This window comes from Ascidia mentula, chromosome 4 (genome assembly GCF_947561715.1).
Source record: "Ascidia mentula chromosome 4, kaAscMent1.1, whole genome shotgun sequence".
Taxonomy (NCBI): Eukaryota; Metazoa; Chordata; class Ascidiacea; order Phlebobranchia; family Ascidiidae; genus Ascidia; species Ascidia mentula.
Window position 1 is genome coordinate 21,139,412 of NC_138569.1, and position 14,620 is coordinate 21,154,031.

At 37.9% G+C, this 14,620-nt stretch overlaps 3 protein-coding genes across 3 annotated transcripts; 1 reads left to right on the forward strand and 2 right to left on the reverse strand.

Annotated features, from left to right (window-relative positions):
- Window positions 1–464: 464 nt before the first annotated feature.
- Window positions 465–2,157, reverse strand: LOC145898627 (diphosphomevalonate decarboxylase-like). Its single transcript, XM_082987156.1, has 3 exons — window positions 1,978–2,157; window positions 1,733–1,855; window positions 465–1,397 (listed from the first exon to the last, which is right to left on the reverse strand). Exons 1-3 carry the CDS (start codon window positions 2,125–2,127, stop codon window positions 525–527), a joined length of 1,146 nt encoding a protein of 381 aa, XP_082843282.1. The 5' UTR covers window positions 2,128–2,157; the 3' UTR covers window positions 465–524.
- A 468-nt stretch (window positions 2,158–2,625) lies between these two features.
- Window positions 2,626–6,177, forward strand: LOC145898561 (RAB6A-GEF complex partner protein 2-like). Its single transcript, XM_082987066.1, has 8 exons — window positions 2,626–2,776; window positions 2,844–2,959; window positions 3,213–3,335; window positions 3,812–3,961; window positions 4,155–4,286; window positions 4,424–4,551; window positions 4,712–4,889; window positions 5,040–6,177. The coding sequence occupies exons 1-8, from the start codon at window positions 2,676–2,678 to the stop codon at window positions 5,261–5,263; spliced, it is 1,152 nt and encodes a 383-aa protein (XP_082843192.1). The 5' UTR covers window positions 2,626–2,675; the 3' UTR covers window positions 5,264–6,177.
- A 2,502-nt stretch (window positions 6,178–8,679) lies between these two features.
- LOC145898297 (cathepsin D-like) lies at window positions 8,680–11,619 on the reverse strand. The gene is made up of 9 exons (XM_082986729.1): window positions 11,484–11,619; window positions 11,187–11,328; window positions 10,994–11,117; window positions 10,809–10,915; window positions 10,069–10,262; window positions 9,920–10,016; window positions 9,674–9,847; window positions 9,511–9,609; window positions 8,680–9,125 (listed from the first exon to the last, which is right to left on the reverse strand). The coding sequence occupies exons 1-9, from the start codon at window positions 11,537–11,539 to the stop codon at window positions 8,928–8,930; spliced, it is 1,191 nt and encodes a 396-aa protein (XP_082842855.1). The 5' UTR covers window positions 11,540–11,619; the 3' UTR covers window positions 8,680–8,927.
- Between the last annotated feature and the right edge of the window lie 3,001 nt (window positions 11,620–14,620).

Consider the following 14,620-nt stretch of genomic DNA (forward strand, 5'->3'; position numbering starts at 1 on the left):
CAAACACTTGTCGCCGCACAACACATGTATATACTAAAAAAGGCCCAAAGCGTATGACTTTATTATGACCGCGAGAGTTAAAACCAAAGTCATTGTAATCACGCGTTCAACGCATGTCCAAGTTGTGATGTCCAATAAAACGACATGGGAAAAAAGAAGAACTCATTTCCGGTTTAGGTCAATTCCTGACCGGAAAATTTAATAGGAAAAACCTGCCGAGCTGGTGGCAGGTGAAAAAATTGTAGCCGGTAGAAGCAGCCACATTATAGATGTGTTATTAACCATGTAATTTGGGCAATGAAGTCATATAGGTAACGTAGGTAACCAAACTAACTACGTAAATCAAGTTAAAGTTTTTCCCATAATTATTGTGCTAAACTTTAGGGCCCGCAACAAAATTAAGTTGGACCACACCAGCTTAAACACAAACTATTTTCAATAAATCGCTTCTTAATAAATCGTACGATTTGTCAGGTGCGCTTTTATTCGTGTAATAAATAGAAATAAACTTTCATGCAAGCAATTTAAATTATTAGTTGTGGGGCGCGGCCCGGGTTGGTGCAAATAACGTATTCAACATTACCACTGATATTTTCGATTTGAAACGGCGGCTCTTCGTCAGCTGTTAATGGCAAACCCCTGAAAAAGTTTTCGGAATTATTTCCGAATCCCGTTTTGATCAAAGCAGCAACTTCGCCCGCGAATCGATCCAGGGTGAACAAAAAAGCATTCGGACCTGCATCGAACGTATACGCAAGTCGTGTGCTGCCACATACATTGTTGTAACGGTGAACAAGTTTCACAATTTCTCGTGACGTGTCGTTCATGTAGAAGAGAGGTGGGTATGTATCCAAGCAAACCGCGTGCAACTGGTTGCTTTCTTTTATGCAAATCTCCCCGAAAGAATGAAAGTCCTTTTCCAAGATGGCAGTTTTTAAAGCTGACATACGGTGAGGCACAATATCTGCAACCCGGTGTTTCAGAAGTGATGATGTCATCGCAGTATTCTTCATCCCTCCAGTGCTGCCAACATCTTTCTTCTTTTGAGACACAACAACAATTAACACCCTAAGCTCTGGCCAGTGGGTTTCATCAACAAATTGCTCAGCAATGCTATCGTCTTCATTGGTGCCTGCGACCCATTCAACGAAACCTCCATCCATGCTTCTGCATGCACTGCCAGAACCCCGACGTGCAATATGCGATAAGTCTCCCTGGACAGAAAACAGTTTGCCAAGTCCATAAACCAAGGCAGCATAGCCAGAAGCTGATGACGCTAATCCAGCAGCAGTGGGGAAATTGTTTTCTGATTTGATGTGGACTTTTTGTGAAATTCTGAGAAGTTCTTTTGGTTCTGCATTATGTTTTGATGCTTGCCTTCTTGCCAAGACTCTCATCTGAAACATTAACACTTTTTTATTGGCATCGTTGTCAGTAAAATAGTTGAGCAGGTAAGCTGAAGACAGTGCATGCTAAACTTATCCACTCCATGTGAGTAAAAGTGGACAAAGGCAGTAAGGCCAGATTGAAAGAACCAACAGCCTGAGCAGTTTGCCCATGTCCAGTGTATATATACTGTTTCAACCTATAAGGTCTCATTATTCCAGCTATGACTGGCCACCTAATAGGTTAAAATGGCACAGTCCGCAGATCACATGCCATTAAATGGCTTTACTGGTTTTCTATAATTGAGTACATACAGAAATTATATTATAATAATTTAAAATCTCACCTCATTTAGGCATGTTTGAAGCCTGGAATTATTCTTTACATCTTGCTCTTTGCCATTGAGCCATATTTTGTCTTCTTCAAAATCTGAAGATGTTGCAATGTTGGTCGTTGTCTTCAAATGATCCTAAACATAAGTTTTGTCATGGGAGATACTTTTCTGCCAATACAACTTGTGAAATAAAATATGTTTTAGTAAATAAACAATTTTGTATTACTGTGCGATTTGAAAAGAAAACAGTAAGCTACCTGATTCAATGTGAGACTGAGGGAAGAATTTAATGGGGTATTAGTTATTTCACATTTTTTACCCCAGTATTTTATAATGGCAATATTGATAGGAGCACTGCAGGTTATGATGTCACTTTGGCCATTTTCTGTTTGATGAAAGTTTTCCATATGTTTTTTTTATCCAATTACAGTTAACAACAGACCCTGTGATACAAAGACACATTTGGGTAATATTTGCAGACAAAAAGCAATTGAACGGGCATTTATGAAGTTTAATACTTCGCATTCGGATGATAACTTTTTTGTTTTAAGTTACCTTGTCCTATATTTAGGTGTGTCTGTTGGGACGATTAGTGCTTTTGAAATGTATTTTAATTATTGACGTAAATTTACGTTCATACAAAAACAAGAGCCACATATGTTACGCATGACTGCATTATGCACAAAATCCCCAATATCTGCGATGGATGAGTTAAAGACAAACTGTTCGCTGTGATTAGAAATTATGCAATTTTTTTCAAAAAGAATTTAAAACTAAACGGAATGTTTTACAATTAAAATTTTATAAAATATTTATTTAATTGTTTTTAATACAATGGTAACATAAGATGGCCTATTTGTCGTTTACAATTTTACGGTTGACTGAACATAAAAGTTATCATTCTTCAATGTTGACATTAATTTTTTTTGTTACAACTGACAAGCATTAAAACAGAATGATTGAAGTCACTGCAAAACTCGGAAGAGGAACGGTTTATTTTGCGGGAGAAACAATCAGTTGTACGATTTGTTTCACAAACATTTCGAAAGACCCAGAGTAAGTTATCCATCCAATTATATTTAGGTTATGCAAAAATAACAATATGGCTGTACATTACATTCAGGAATACAGAGACAATTGCGTGGGCTAGTGCACAAATTCTCTGCCACTGTAGTGTGAATGATTCTAGAGTTGTTCTACCAGCTGCATTACTCAAAACGAAAGCAATCAAGACAGGACGTGAGTTTTAAGCATTCAATTTTGTTTTGTTGACTAATTCGAGCATTTCAAATGAGCGCATCCTGTGAACTATATTTGTGTTTTTATTTCGTTTGGGTTGTTGTTTTATCAGTGCCCATGCTATTTTATCTGTAACTTACTTTTGTTGCACTTTATTGAGACATGAATGAGGCCCAACCAATTCGAATTGGAACATTGTTGTTTTTTAGTTGTTCTATTACTCCCCACCTTATTTTTTACTGTTTTGTTTTAGCTGGAACTGGTCATGCAACATCATTTATTCCCAACAAGGATGAACAAGGACACTGTGTCATGCAAACTGCTGTTAAAATTCTTGTTTGCGATCAGAAGCTTGAACCTGGACAAAGCAGAAGTTGTAAATATAAATAGATTCTGTCGATGTTGTGTGATATATATACCCACTAACTTTAATGCATTTTGTTCTGAAATGCTTTTTTCCTAATTTTCTTGCCTTGACAAACATAATACAAATGCCAAATAGTATTTAAAAATAGTTCACGTCACTGTTTTGAGCTCTGCGCCCCTGATGTGAGATAATGCTTGCTGTTGGTTAATCAAAGCACAACACAAACAGAAAAAAAAAAGTCTTAAACTTAAAATTATCTGAAAACTGAAAATAGGTTTTGACCACCAGGTATCATAATGAATTATGAATCTGACGTTCTTCTGGTGAAAAACAACGTATTTTCTGATGTTTTGCCTGTACAGTACTTTTTCGTCGCTTAATTTCTTTGCCTGTGGGTTCGCTACTGTGTTTGTTTTATTTTCTAAAGAAGCCTAGTTGTTCGTACAGGCGAAACATCAGAAAATACAATCTTTTTTATCTTACAGATCACTTTAGCGAAGTGATTCCGAGCGATACTCCGCCAACATATAGAGGATCATCTTGTAAATATTCTTACAAGCTAACCATCGGAACACAGAGAGTTAACTCTCCTATAAAATTGCTGAGGATCCCGTTCAGAGTTTTGGTGGTCTATGGTATGCACAATATCACTAACAGCAGTAGATGCAATGGTCTTTGTCAGCCAATAATGTTTTTTTGTTATTCTTGTGGCTTTAATTTGTTACACGTAACATCAAATTGCTTTTGTTGTTTTTAATCAAATTACAAAAAACGACTTTTCAAAATGTCAAAGCACTTTGTTTGGTTTAACTTGCATGCTGTTTACAGGGCTTACAGAATATCAGATAAATGAGGAGCAAATTCCAAGCAATCCCTTCTTGGAAACAACGACCTCAAAAGCTAATTTGCTTGATATTGCATCAGAGGTACTCAGTACAATAACTTCCAGAAAATCTAGTCGTAAGTAACTTAATATTAAGTATTTATTGGTGATGTAATACATTTTTCCCTGTATTTTGTTAATTGTTTGCTCACTAAACGTAATAAGACAAAATACACGACTTCATGCTGTTTAAATGTGTGATTTCCATGTTTAGGCAACTACAAGATTGCCAACAGCCGAGGTCTGATGGGAATATTTTGCCTCATGAAAAGTTCAGCTAAGATTGGAGAAGATATTGTTGGAGTTTTTAGTTTCGGTGAAGGGACTGTCCCTTGTCTACAGGTATATCTTCCATCATTCTAGACTGCAATATATCAACATTACCTGCTGCATGCCACAAGCTGTTTGCTTCCGTCTGTGGCAAAATTGCTTTGTAATTTCTTCATTTCATGTAATGGTATTTGCAGGATGTAGTAAAGATCTAAATACCACCTTTTTTCAGTATTCTGTATGTCTGCAAAGTGAAGAAACTTTGGCTGAAGAATGCCAACGTAACCAAGGCCAGGGCAATGTTGTTATTTCTTATGGAAAGCATATTGAGTTTTGCCTGTTTGCTGAGCGCACCCATATCATACTCCCAATCCCTCTGCATGTTGCTCCAGGGTTCCTTACTGATCTTGGTAAGTTTCTTGCTTGCTTCTTAATGAAGTAGTACTGTGGGTAAAAGGAAAGCTCTGCCCACTGCAAAATAAAATCACAAAATTATATTATTTCCAATCGTTGATGTAATTCCAACCACCTCCTTTGTTGATCTCTACCTATTTTTGCAGTGTGCCTCAAATGGCGTCTTCATTTTGAGTTTGTGACTGCCACTGGCCCACTCAAAGGCCTGGACCTTGAAACAGGACAATCGGGCGATCGAATGTGGCAGGGACCTGGGCAGATCAAGACTGAAACAATGACATGGGATATTCCTATACAGATTCTGCCAAATATGCCAACACAAGCAGAAAACATTGCATCCGCACATAATGTATCAGTTCTGCATTTCTAGCAGGGTAGATTGAAAACTATATTTTACTCAGTATTTTCTAGCATACACTTAGGTACACTCATGTATGACAACTCCCTGGAATATGTGTTCATTACACAATACCTTAAAACCTGTGGTTCAGCATTCGTCTTGTCACAAATGTGGATTAAAGGACCTTGACTGTTTGACTTAACTGACAAAAGTACCATCCATAGCAACAAACATAGCCAACATATGAAGATAAAACCACATTTTATCACTTCCATCAGAAATTACCACAGATTTTGTTGCTCGACCAACATCAGTAATTTTTGGCATAACAGTGGTACAAGTTGATTTTCTTGTAGTACTTGTGCATGTTGAAGACTGCTTGGTGCTTAATCAGCAGAAACTTGATCAACTCCTGGTTAATCATTATCATGTAGCTTTTAGTTAAAGCCACAAGCAATTCACCCTCCATACAATGTGGTTTGTTTTCAATGTCATTTATTTTGCTGTTTGTAAAGATTCAATATGGTGCAATCATTTTTCTTTTTTTGGATTTTTTTGTACCTTCTTTTGAAAGTACAGGGAATGTCAATTCTCGAACATTGGAAACATTTTTTTTCGTGTTTTAGAGCAGCGTTGTGGAATCGAAGTCCATGATTTATGGTTTAGAGTCTGAGATGCAAAAAATACCACACCCTCGGACTCCTTTGGCAACGTCGAAAATGTAGTGATATTGCAAAAACAAAAAAATACTCTTGATTCAATTCCGTAAATTTTTTATTCGACCAAATCATAATATTGTGACGTCATCATCACAACCTCTCCGGTCATGGCAACGGCTTTTCGTAACCAACTTTATGCCCATCTTTAGTTCATTTGTGACGTCACCGTTTAATCTACGTTTATTTCAACCAACTAATCTGAGTCCAGGAAACTTCAATAAAAACATTCACACAAAACATTGGTATTGTAAATAACTCGAAGTGTTTCTGAGATATTTAACAGTGAAAAATTCTATTAGGTTGGTAGTGCTCTACAAACTGTACCTTTGAGTGTAATTCTCTGTTAGAGTACAGCTGCCAAACGGTTTACTTCGATTTAGCGGGCCCTGCTAATTCGGTAAACAATGGATTGTGACATACACATTAATGTATTGTAAAGAGCGTATACGTACATTTCGGTACGTGCAGCCTATCTCTGTGATAGTTTCTCCAGTAATGGCTGCTTTCTGTTGTCCCGTGAGTAATGATATAGTAAGAGAGGTTAATGCGCGCGTTAGTTGTAAGTAGCAACGAGAGATAAGATTGCAGTTGACATTCTAGGTAAGATGCATCAGCATTCAGGTGTTGGAAACTTGATGGTAATTGATCATTTAAATCGTTTAGGTAAAAACCAATAGCAGTTGGCATGGCCTTAGCAGGCGGGCGTAATAGTGCCTGATAATTGGGCTGGACAAAATCGCATGGAGTGGGATGTTTGTGCTTCAAAAAAGTAATAAGTGTCTGTAGTAATTATTTCTACAGCGGGACATGATATGGCTGGAATTTCCTTTAAATTTCTATCAAGACGGAAAACATTAACATGGCATTTTTTGGTCATGTTGAGCAGGTGGCGATGGCAGGTTTCCGGGGAATATCTCGTATTCCGCAACTTGTTGCGGCGAACAAATGCGCAAATTGAAATCGAGGGCAGTTGTGCCGGTGCACCATAACATTAATAATTAATAATACAATTTTAAATAATAATACAATTAATAATTAATAATACAAAGTTAATAATACAATTATGTACAAGGAGGGATGTCTTGTTAATTGCCTTTCCATTGGCAAGGGGGGTGCATTTATTTGCACGGGGACCGAAACGCGCGTGATAAAAACACAAGTCTGAGTTATAACGCTGTCTATTTGGGGGATGTCCCGAAAATTGTTTGCGCGGCTGCTGTGACGTACTGTACTGCTGCGGCTGCTGAAACAGCTGATGAGAGCTTCCGGTCGCGCGTTGCGGTGCTGTATTACGTGGCTGAACTGCGTCACGCCTGCACGGGTTTGCTTGCCTGTTGTAATATTGATAATTTTGGCGATCAGAATAATTCGGTATTGGCGTGCCCTGTCCTGTAGCTGAAGATTGAAACGTAGTTAACAATTCCTGTAGCTGGCTTGTTAAACGTTGCATTTCATTTGGTTGCGTGCGGTCGCTTGGCGCATTGGGGATAATGGGGTTACTGTTTTACTAATTGTGCGCTTACTTACGGGCGAAAAAGTGGCTTCCTTTATGAATTTACTCAACGTGGCTGTTACAAGTTTGTTAGGAAACCCAACACAAAAGTTAATAAAAAAATGGCGTCTGGAGCAATATGCTGGCTTGGGGAAGATGGGTTGCAAATGCCGAAACAACAGGCGTTTGCATTAATTTGTAATTGCCAAAAACAACAGGGTATTGCGTTAGCAGTCTGCAATTATTACAGTTTCCTATTGGTGGTGACAAACCGTTATGCCGGACAAACAATTGGCGCTAAACTATGTAAGTTTATGAAAATTTCCATAGCGACCTAGGTCTTATGGGAGCTTTTAGGCTTTTAAAGGGGTGAAACACAATATGCACATTGAAACAATTAAATGCGTGTGCGAGCGATTATAGTTTCTGAATTATTCGTTTTTGTTAAAGATCTTCGGCATTAAATGCACGGCAGTCTTTTCAGAAGTTGCTGAGCTGGGAAAAAGTTAAATCCATTGTCTAGGTTTCTGTTTGCTCTCGCGTTAATCTTGTTGATAGAAACCAGTGAGCTTTCAAATATCTATTCTGATCATAATCCTGAAACCGCATCTGAAAATTTGATTTTCATAAACAAGGTTCGGTTACAATACCGGTAATTCGCGCCTGTCACATATTTTCTTATCTATAGCTACATTCGATAATTGCAACTCACAAGTCACGAAGGAAACTCAAATTAAAGTCATGTGTATTTTGCCCACAAAAAACAACCACACAGATGAACGATACACAAAAGAAATAAAATCACAAAACCACGGATAAAACCATCAAGGTTATTAAGGCAGGTGCCCATCTGTAAATGTTCGTAAATTGTAATGTTGAACCTTCCCATGGAGATACTAAGCCTTAAAAAGCAGATGCATTTAATTCACCACACGAATTGTACTCTCTTTCGAAATAAACGTATGGACAGCTCTTATTGATACTTTTGTGTTCTTTCTTTAACTATTAAACCCCATCCGGTAATATGACATTAATTATGAAATTCAAATTTTGAAATTTTTTTTCCTGAAAAACTTCTGAGGAATCTGAAGCCGCCGACTAATATATATTTATTTCCTGGAACACACTACAGAGCACTTACATACAGTGTTAGACAAAACAGTGCAAAAAGCAATTGACGAATTTACTCACAAACGATTTTGAAATATGATAAGCAAAGTGACACGTTGCCTGAGGTCACTATTGGTTGAGCTTTGCTTTGCCATAGTGTTTCCACCTTGTTTTCTCTGTAGGTTTGCACCAAGTTTGATGACCAATAGATGACGGTGATTATAAGCAAAGTAGTCTGATAGTCACACCAGCTGCACTGATGAGACATTATAGGTCGAAATGAGACATTATAGGATCATTTGGGATTTCGCTTTGTAGTGGTTGAAAGACTGAATGATTTAAGGAAACAACACAAGATTCGTCATAATTTTCATCAGTTTCTTAGAAACATCCGATGACCGGGGCGTTTACTGGTCCGTGGCTTGAGGGATGCAAACCCCACTCTGTCGTTGGCAAAATCGAACGTGGTGTAGTAATTGGACATGAAGTATGCCCCAAGTATCCAAAATGGACCTCCAATTTCTTCGAGGACATCAATACCACTGAATGCAGAGTAGCACCAACTTTCGTACTATGACAAAGGGCATGTGTTTGTTAACTTATCACTGACATATACTTAACAATTAGTTTCACTGGCATTACAGCTAAGCCATCGCAGCTAAGCTAGATCAAATACTTTGTTCCGACAAGTCGGAGCAAGATCTGAAAAATTAAGCTCCCGTGTAGGTTTGAACTCACGACCCTGGGCTGACCTGGCCCAACGCCCTATCGACTGAGCTACGCCAGCTCAGCGGTTTCACGGGGTATACTGTGGCCATGATACTCTGGTGCACATACGCAGAACTTGTCAGGCTACCTTTACATTTATGTAGGGGATATATACCATCGTATTCAAAAATGTTTCTTCAAACTTAACAATTAACAATAAACTATTAACGCTCCGTTAGTCGACGAACCTGAAAAAAGTATTGCTCCGGTGTAAGTTGGTATTTAATACCAGATAGAGTGATGGTGACATTCGGCATTTTCGAGATATTTGTACAAGATGTAATGCACTGCAAGACAGAATACTCCTGTTTAATTTTCAGTTAACAACGTTTAATAATTAATATTTCTGACCGAAGATGTCCTCTGATGGCAGCCAATAGCCTTGTTGAGCTTTCTGATTTCACCAGTTGGTCCAGAGATGTAATTTAAATCAGATACAATAACAGCTTGACATCCTCCAACGCAACATTTGACATCAGTTCTATCGTCAACTGTCAAACCGTCCATGGATACTTGCCAATATCCCTAACAAGTAATCGTTAATCTAAATGCATTTTCCATTCTATAGGCCTGCATAGATTGTTAGTTGCTACTTGCCTTCTTTACAACTTTGTGGTAGTTAAACTTGCCAGTGAATCTTGAAGGGTTCACACCGCCCAAGTATAACTCCCCACCATCTGACTCGTATTGATTCCTAAATGTTTGACCGTTAAAAATGTTCAAAGTGATTTTCTAGTCTGGTTCACCTGTTTAGATAAAACGAAAACTGATTTTTTTCTACTGCTCCCTGTTTGAACATTTGATTGAACACCGGTGTGATGCCGTTCTTTGCTATTTGTGGATATCCCAATCCCACAAACCCATCATTTGGTTCACCCGAACCGTCAGGATACCTGATAACTTCGGCGAACGTCTGATTGAAACTCTTCAAACCACCAATCTAACCCAAAAAGTTATTCATTAATTTTGTCAACTGATCATTGATAAAAAGATGAACCAAACATAAACTTGACTTTTCTGTTATTGTGTCTTCATGGTGTACAAACATTTTGTCTGTGCTATTGCCAGCTTCACTTAAAATAGTAAACATGATCTATCGCTCGCCGTGATATTCTGATTATTTTTTAATGTTCTAAAAACTATGCGAAAATATTCTGAACATAATAAACGCAAGGGAGTAATTGGCTCTTTTTCTCCATTGCTACTTGGCCCCATGGCATGAATGCTTGTTGGGTGGCTCGTGATGCGGCGTCAACAAACGTTTTTATTAAATGGAATTACGTAGGTATTCGGCTTCCAATGCGCAGAGCTTGCATTTTATATGAGGTTTTGGCACAAAATCAATCCAAGTGCCACAAATTAATGTTTGCAAGTTCAGGACCCATTATTTTACTTTGTCTATTGTTACTTGTGTATTGAGACCATGCACGTGATCGATTCCAACCAATCATAATTAATACAAACTGTATAGTTGAAAACTCCTTACCGAGACGACATCTTGGCTGCAGTAACCACTCCAAATAGAATTAAATATTTTCGTTCCATTCTTAACATAGGTGGAGGAAGCAGCACTGTCATATTTGCGATGGTTAACTGAAAAAAATCGGAAATAAAAAAAAAAGTTTTGACGAAATGTGCCCAAAGTTTAAACAGGATAATTGTTTTTTATACCACATGACTTGTCAAGTTTGTTGCAGTGAATCGACGGAATCCACAAATTCGAAGTGGCCATAGAAAAAACCACTGTAAAAGGTTGTGGGGGAGTTCCTATTGATATCTCTCCATAATAATATCGCTGGAATGAAGATTCACTTGTTTAATCCGCTTAAAAGCATGTAAAACCACAATAATATCATTTATTTACATCTTCGTCGTTGGTGAGTGGCTCGCTACCGATTCCACCAGCAGCAGATAGGAACTTGGCGTATTTAGTGTTGTTGTGGTATTTAGTGTTGTCTGATTGTTTTTCGTAATCTGCAACTACCCATTGACGTCGCAGCTTGATACTAAACATATACCAGAACTTGGAAATAGAACGAATTACATAAACTTAGGACGTCAGACATTAAAAAATATACAATGCCTTGAGGTAGCTTTGCTGGAAAATAAATAGTTAACAAACATTCCACAGTGACAGGCACTTGTAATTTGCAACACTCACCTGTAACCTTTGCTCAGTGTTCCAAACAGAAGAAGAAAAAAAAATACTTTTATCATCTTGATAATGACACAGCAATGACTGGAAACATATGATATCAAAGAACTGATGTTGTTTGTTGTACAACGATATAAGCTGTTGACGCCTGCAAAGAAAACCATGAACTATTGAAGGCAGCAAAAGAACTCCACGCCCCTTCCTGCAGTTTGTATAGATCCGAAACTTAAATCGATAAGCATTCAGTTTCATACAAGAAAGGAACATCAAAGGTTGTTGTCTGGTCGATGAATTCGTCTACCCAAGTATGGATTTGCATTTATCTTTGTGTTTTGTCCCATAAATACAAAATAGCACAATTCATCCTTTCGTCTTCGTTGCTGGAATGCAAAGACAGAAATTGTGGCAGGAATAGTTTGGACGAATATTCGTGTTGTTCAGATTTTGGTTGTCATGTGACCAAAGAAAATATAATAAGATAATTAATGACTTTAACATAGAAAACATATGTTCCATGATGGCAAACATCTCTCATTGAATATGATTTGCTTAAAACCAAGTTATTACGACTGTCAAAGATAAACAACACACATTTCACGCTGCGATAACTGTTCGTGTTTTCGAACCTTTTACCGACACGTAACTTAAAACAATCAGGAACTTCTTGAACCGGATATCTGACGTTGAATGCTCGGATGGAATTTCAGCAGTTGCTGAGTAAGCACCCCGTAAGCCCATTGTCTCTGTATCGACTTGCACTCGCGTGTTTGTCACAGTATTTTGCAGGCAGGTTTTGTTCCTGGCATTACTGTTTTCCTTTTGGTGATTTTCGTGTTTGGAAGGAAAAATTGAAGGTTAAGAATCAAAAATAATTTGAAATAATCTCGAATTCATGTTTGAATTTGTTCGATTAGATGCAGTTCAAGAAAGGTCACTTTGGAAAACGTAAACTTTTCACCAGTTTGACAAAATCATCGCCACAGAAGACGAAACAACTTTTTGTTGTACACAATTTTGAAAAAGTATGGACACTTATCGAAAACACAAGTTCTGTTTATTTTTTCAATCAAACATTGCAGCCACTGCGCCGGTATTTGTGTAAAGGTAAAAAAATATAAACCAAACGTTTTCTTTATGGCTTGTTTAACTTATTTGATGAGTTGGAAAGTGAACTACACTTTCCCATTTACATCCACACAAACAAAACACATAATATCAAATAACGTAATGTCCCAATTCAACAATTCGAAGTTTTGTGTAGTTTAATATTCACTTGTGACCTCATTGAATACAGATTATGACGTAACAGGTGGTGGAACGATTAATTTTGTACAATAAATATATACAAGACAATTTCCTTTAAACCGCGGTTGGTTTTGGTGGCTGCTACACAGATATAGCCGCTGAAGTCGTGCGTCGTAACTTTAGCGCTCTTATGTGGCTGTGCTCCCTTCTTGTTCTTGGCCGCTTGTAGGTGCACGGGAGTGTCGCTTGTCGATGCGGACGAGGTCAACCCGGCAACGTTGTTTGTCGATTTTCGGTTTGCATTTTTGGTGCCAGTCAACTGGTAACTGCAGTCTGAAATAAGCAACAGAGTTTCTTGATATGAATTCAATGAAAAAACAAGAATTTATTTACGTAAAAATATTTTACGCCACTTTAATCACTTACACGTCACAGCATATAACTGCGTCATCGTAGCACGTGCACTTGTGACATTCATCGGTGAGCAATTTGTTGAAGAAGGTATATCTTCTGCCCTTGTACTTGCACTCAACTGTAAATAATTCAAAGGTAAAAAAGGTAACAAAAACATTACAAAACAAAACAAATTTTTGCAGCGGTGTTCCACTATTTTTTTTCGTTTGAGCGACGAATTGGCGTCATTTTGTGTAAAAATAGAGATTCGTCCTATCGGTGAATGTGAAATTATCTTCCCTGTTTTAATATTCAAGTAAACGCCCAAACCACAGTGCGGTAGCTGAAACGTCAAGCGAACTTTGACCCCGTAGACTGTTTTTATCAAAATCATCTGCAAGACTGTAACCTTCAAACGCGACCCAGCAATGATCTGTTCGCGTTACTGGAAGACCGCAAGGTTTATTTAAAATCTGCTTAAATCCTCAGGTCGTGCGAGGCGGGCCCGCGGTCACCACATCACAAGATGCTGATTGAACCAAACCCTTGTAAAAAATAGTTCCCACTCTTACTACTACGCTGCGGAAACTGATCCTGGGTGACACCTGCCAAAGGAAATCCGGCGTATTGCGTGGCAGTTATGTCTGGCATGTGACAAGTGCCACTCGACAGTGCTTCCTGCCACACCCACGCGGCGGTAATTATTTGTGTCTCTTGCGTCATCTCCAAGGCAACTAAAAATGTAATAAACACTCCTTGTTTCAACCGTTAACAACAGGATGAAAATTACAAATGATTAAGAAAGAATAAATACACAAGTTATGTTGGTAATAATAATGTATTAAAATCCAAACACAGCGATCTTCAAACAGCTCAGATCGATTTATTTAGAGAAAAATATATTTCGCCTAAAACGGCATCATCAGTTTCTCCATTTACCAAAACTGCCAAAAAGGAAAAACAGAAAGAAAAAAGTCAAGAATCTAACGCAAAAAGGTTACGCAAGCTAAAAATAAATAAAAATTAATAAAAACTATAAAAATATTCAGGTTTCAAGCATTAACTAAAAAATAATAAAAGTATGAATTAACTGCATGTGGTCAGACCTGTCTGTACTACTTTGCTTTCAAAAAACCACTGGCGCTGACACCGAGTGAGCACACAAACATACAGAAGCAACTGAATGTAAAAACAGAACAAAAGTGGAAGGGGAATGGACGTCACGAACTGCTTATTGATACGGTGTGCGATCGACAGCCTGCCAGGGGCCTTTGGTTTTTTTTGGATCCAGATTTGATTTACTAATCACAAGTTATGTTGGTTAATGAATTAGTACTATGGGTAAAAGGAGAGCACTGCCCATTGGAAAATAAATCTCAAAATTATATTATTTCTAATCCCTGATGTAATTCCAACCACCTCCTTTGTTGTTCTCCACCCATATTTGCAGTGTGCCTCAAATGGCGTCTTCATTTTGAGTTTGTGACTGCCACTGGCCCACTCAA

Bases quoted from the DNA above. Each gene is read 5' to 3' on its own strand.
- LOC145898627 (XM_082987156.1), bottom strand. From the start codon at position 2,127: ATGGAAAACTTTCATCAAACAGAAAATGGCCAAAGTGACATCATAACC. The intron at 1,856-1,977 runs GTAGCTTACTGT...ACTTATGTTTAG, and splicing joins TCAGTCTCACATTGAATCAG to GATCATTTGAAGACAACGAC. The intron at 1,398-1,732 runs GTGAGATTTTAA...TTAATGTTTCAG, and splicing joins TTCAAACATGCCTAAATGAG to ATGAGAGTCTTGGCAAGAAG.
- LOC145898561 (XM_082987066.1), top strand. From the start codon at position 2,676: ATGATTGAAGTCACTGCAAAACTCGGAAGAGGAACGGTTTATTTTGCG. The intron at 2,777-2,843 runs GTAAGTTATCCA...CATTACATTCAG, and splicing joins AACATTTCGAAAGACCCAGA to GAATACAGAGACAATTGCGT. The intron at 4,552-4,711 runs GTATATCTTCCA...ACCTTTTTTCAG, and splicing joins GGACTGTCCCTTGTCTACAG to TATTCTGTATGTCTGCAAAG.
- LOC145898297 (XM_082986729.1), bottom strand. From the start codon at position 11,539: ATGATAAAAGTATTTTTTTTTCTTCTTCTGTTTGGAACACTGAGCAAA. The intron at 10,017-10,068 runs GTGAACCAGACT...TCAAACATTTAG, and splicing joins TTTTCGTTTTATCTAAACAG to GAATCAATACGAGTCAGATG. The intron at 9,610-9,673 runs GTCAGAAATATT...TCTGTCTTGCAG, and splicing joins GCCATCAGAGGACATCTTCG to TGCATTACATCTTGTACAAA.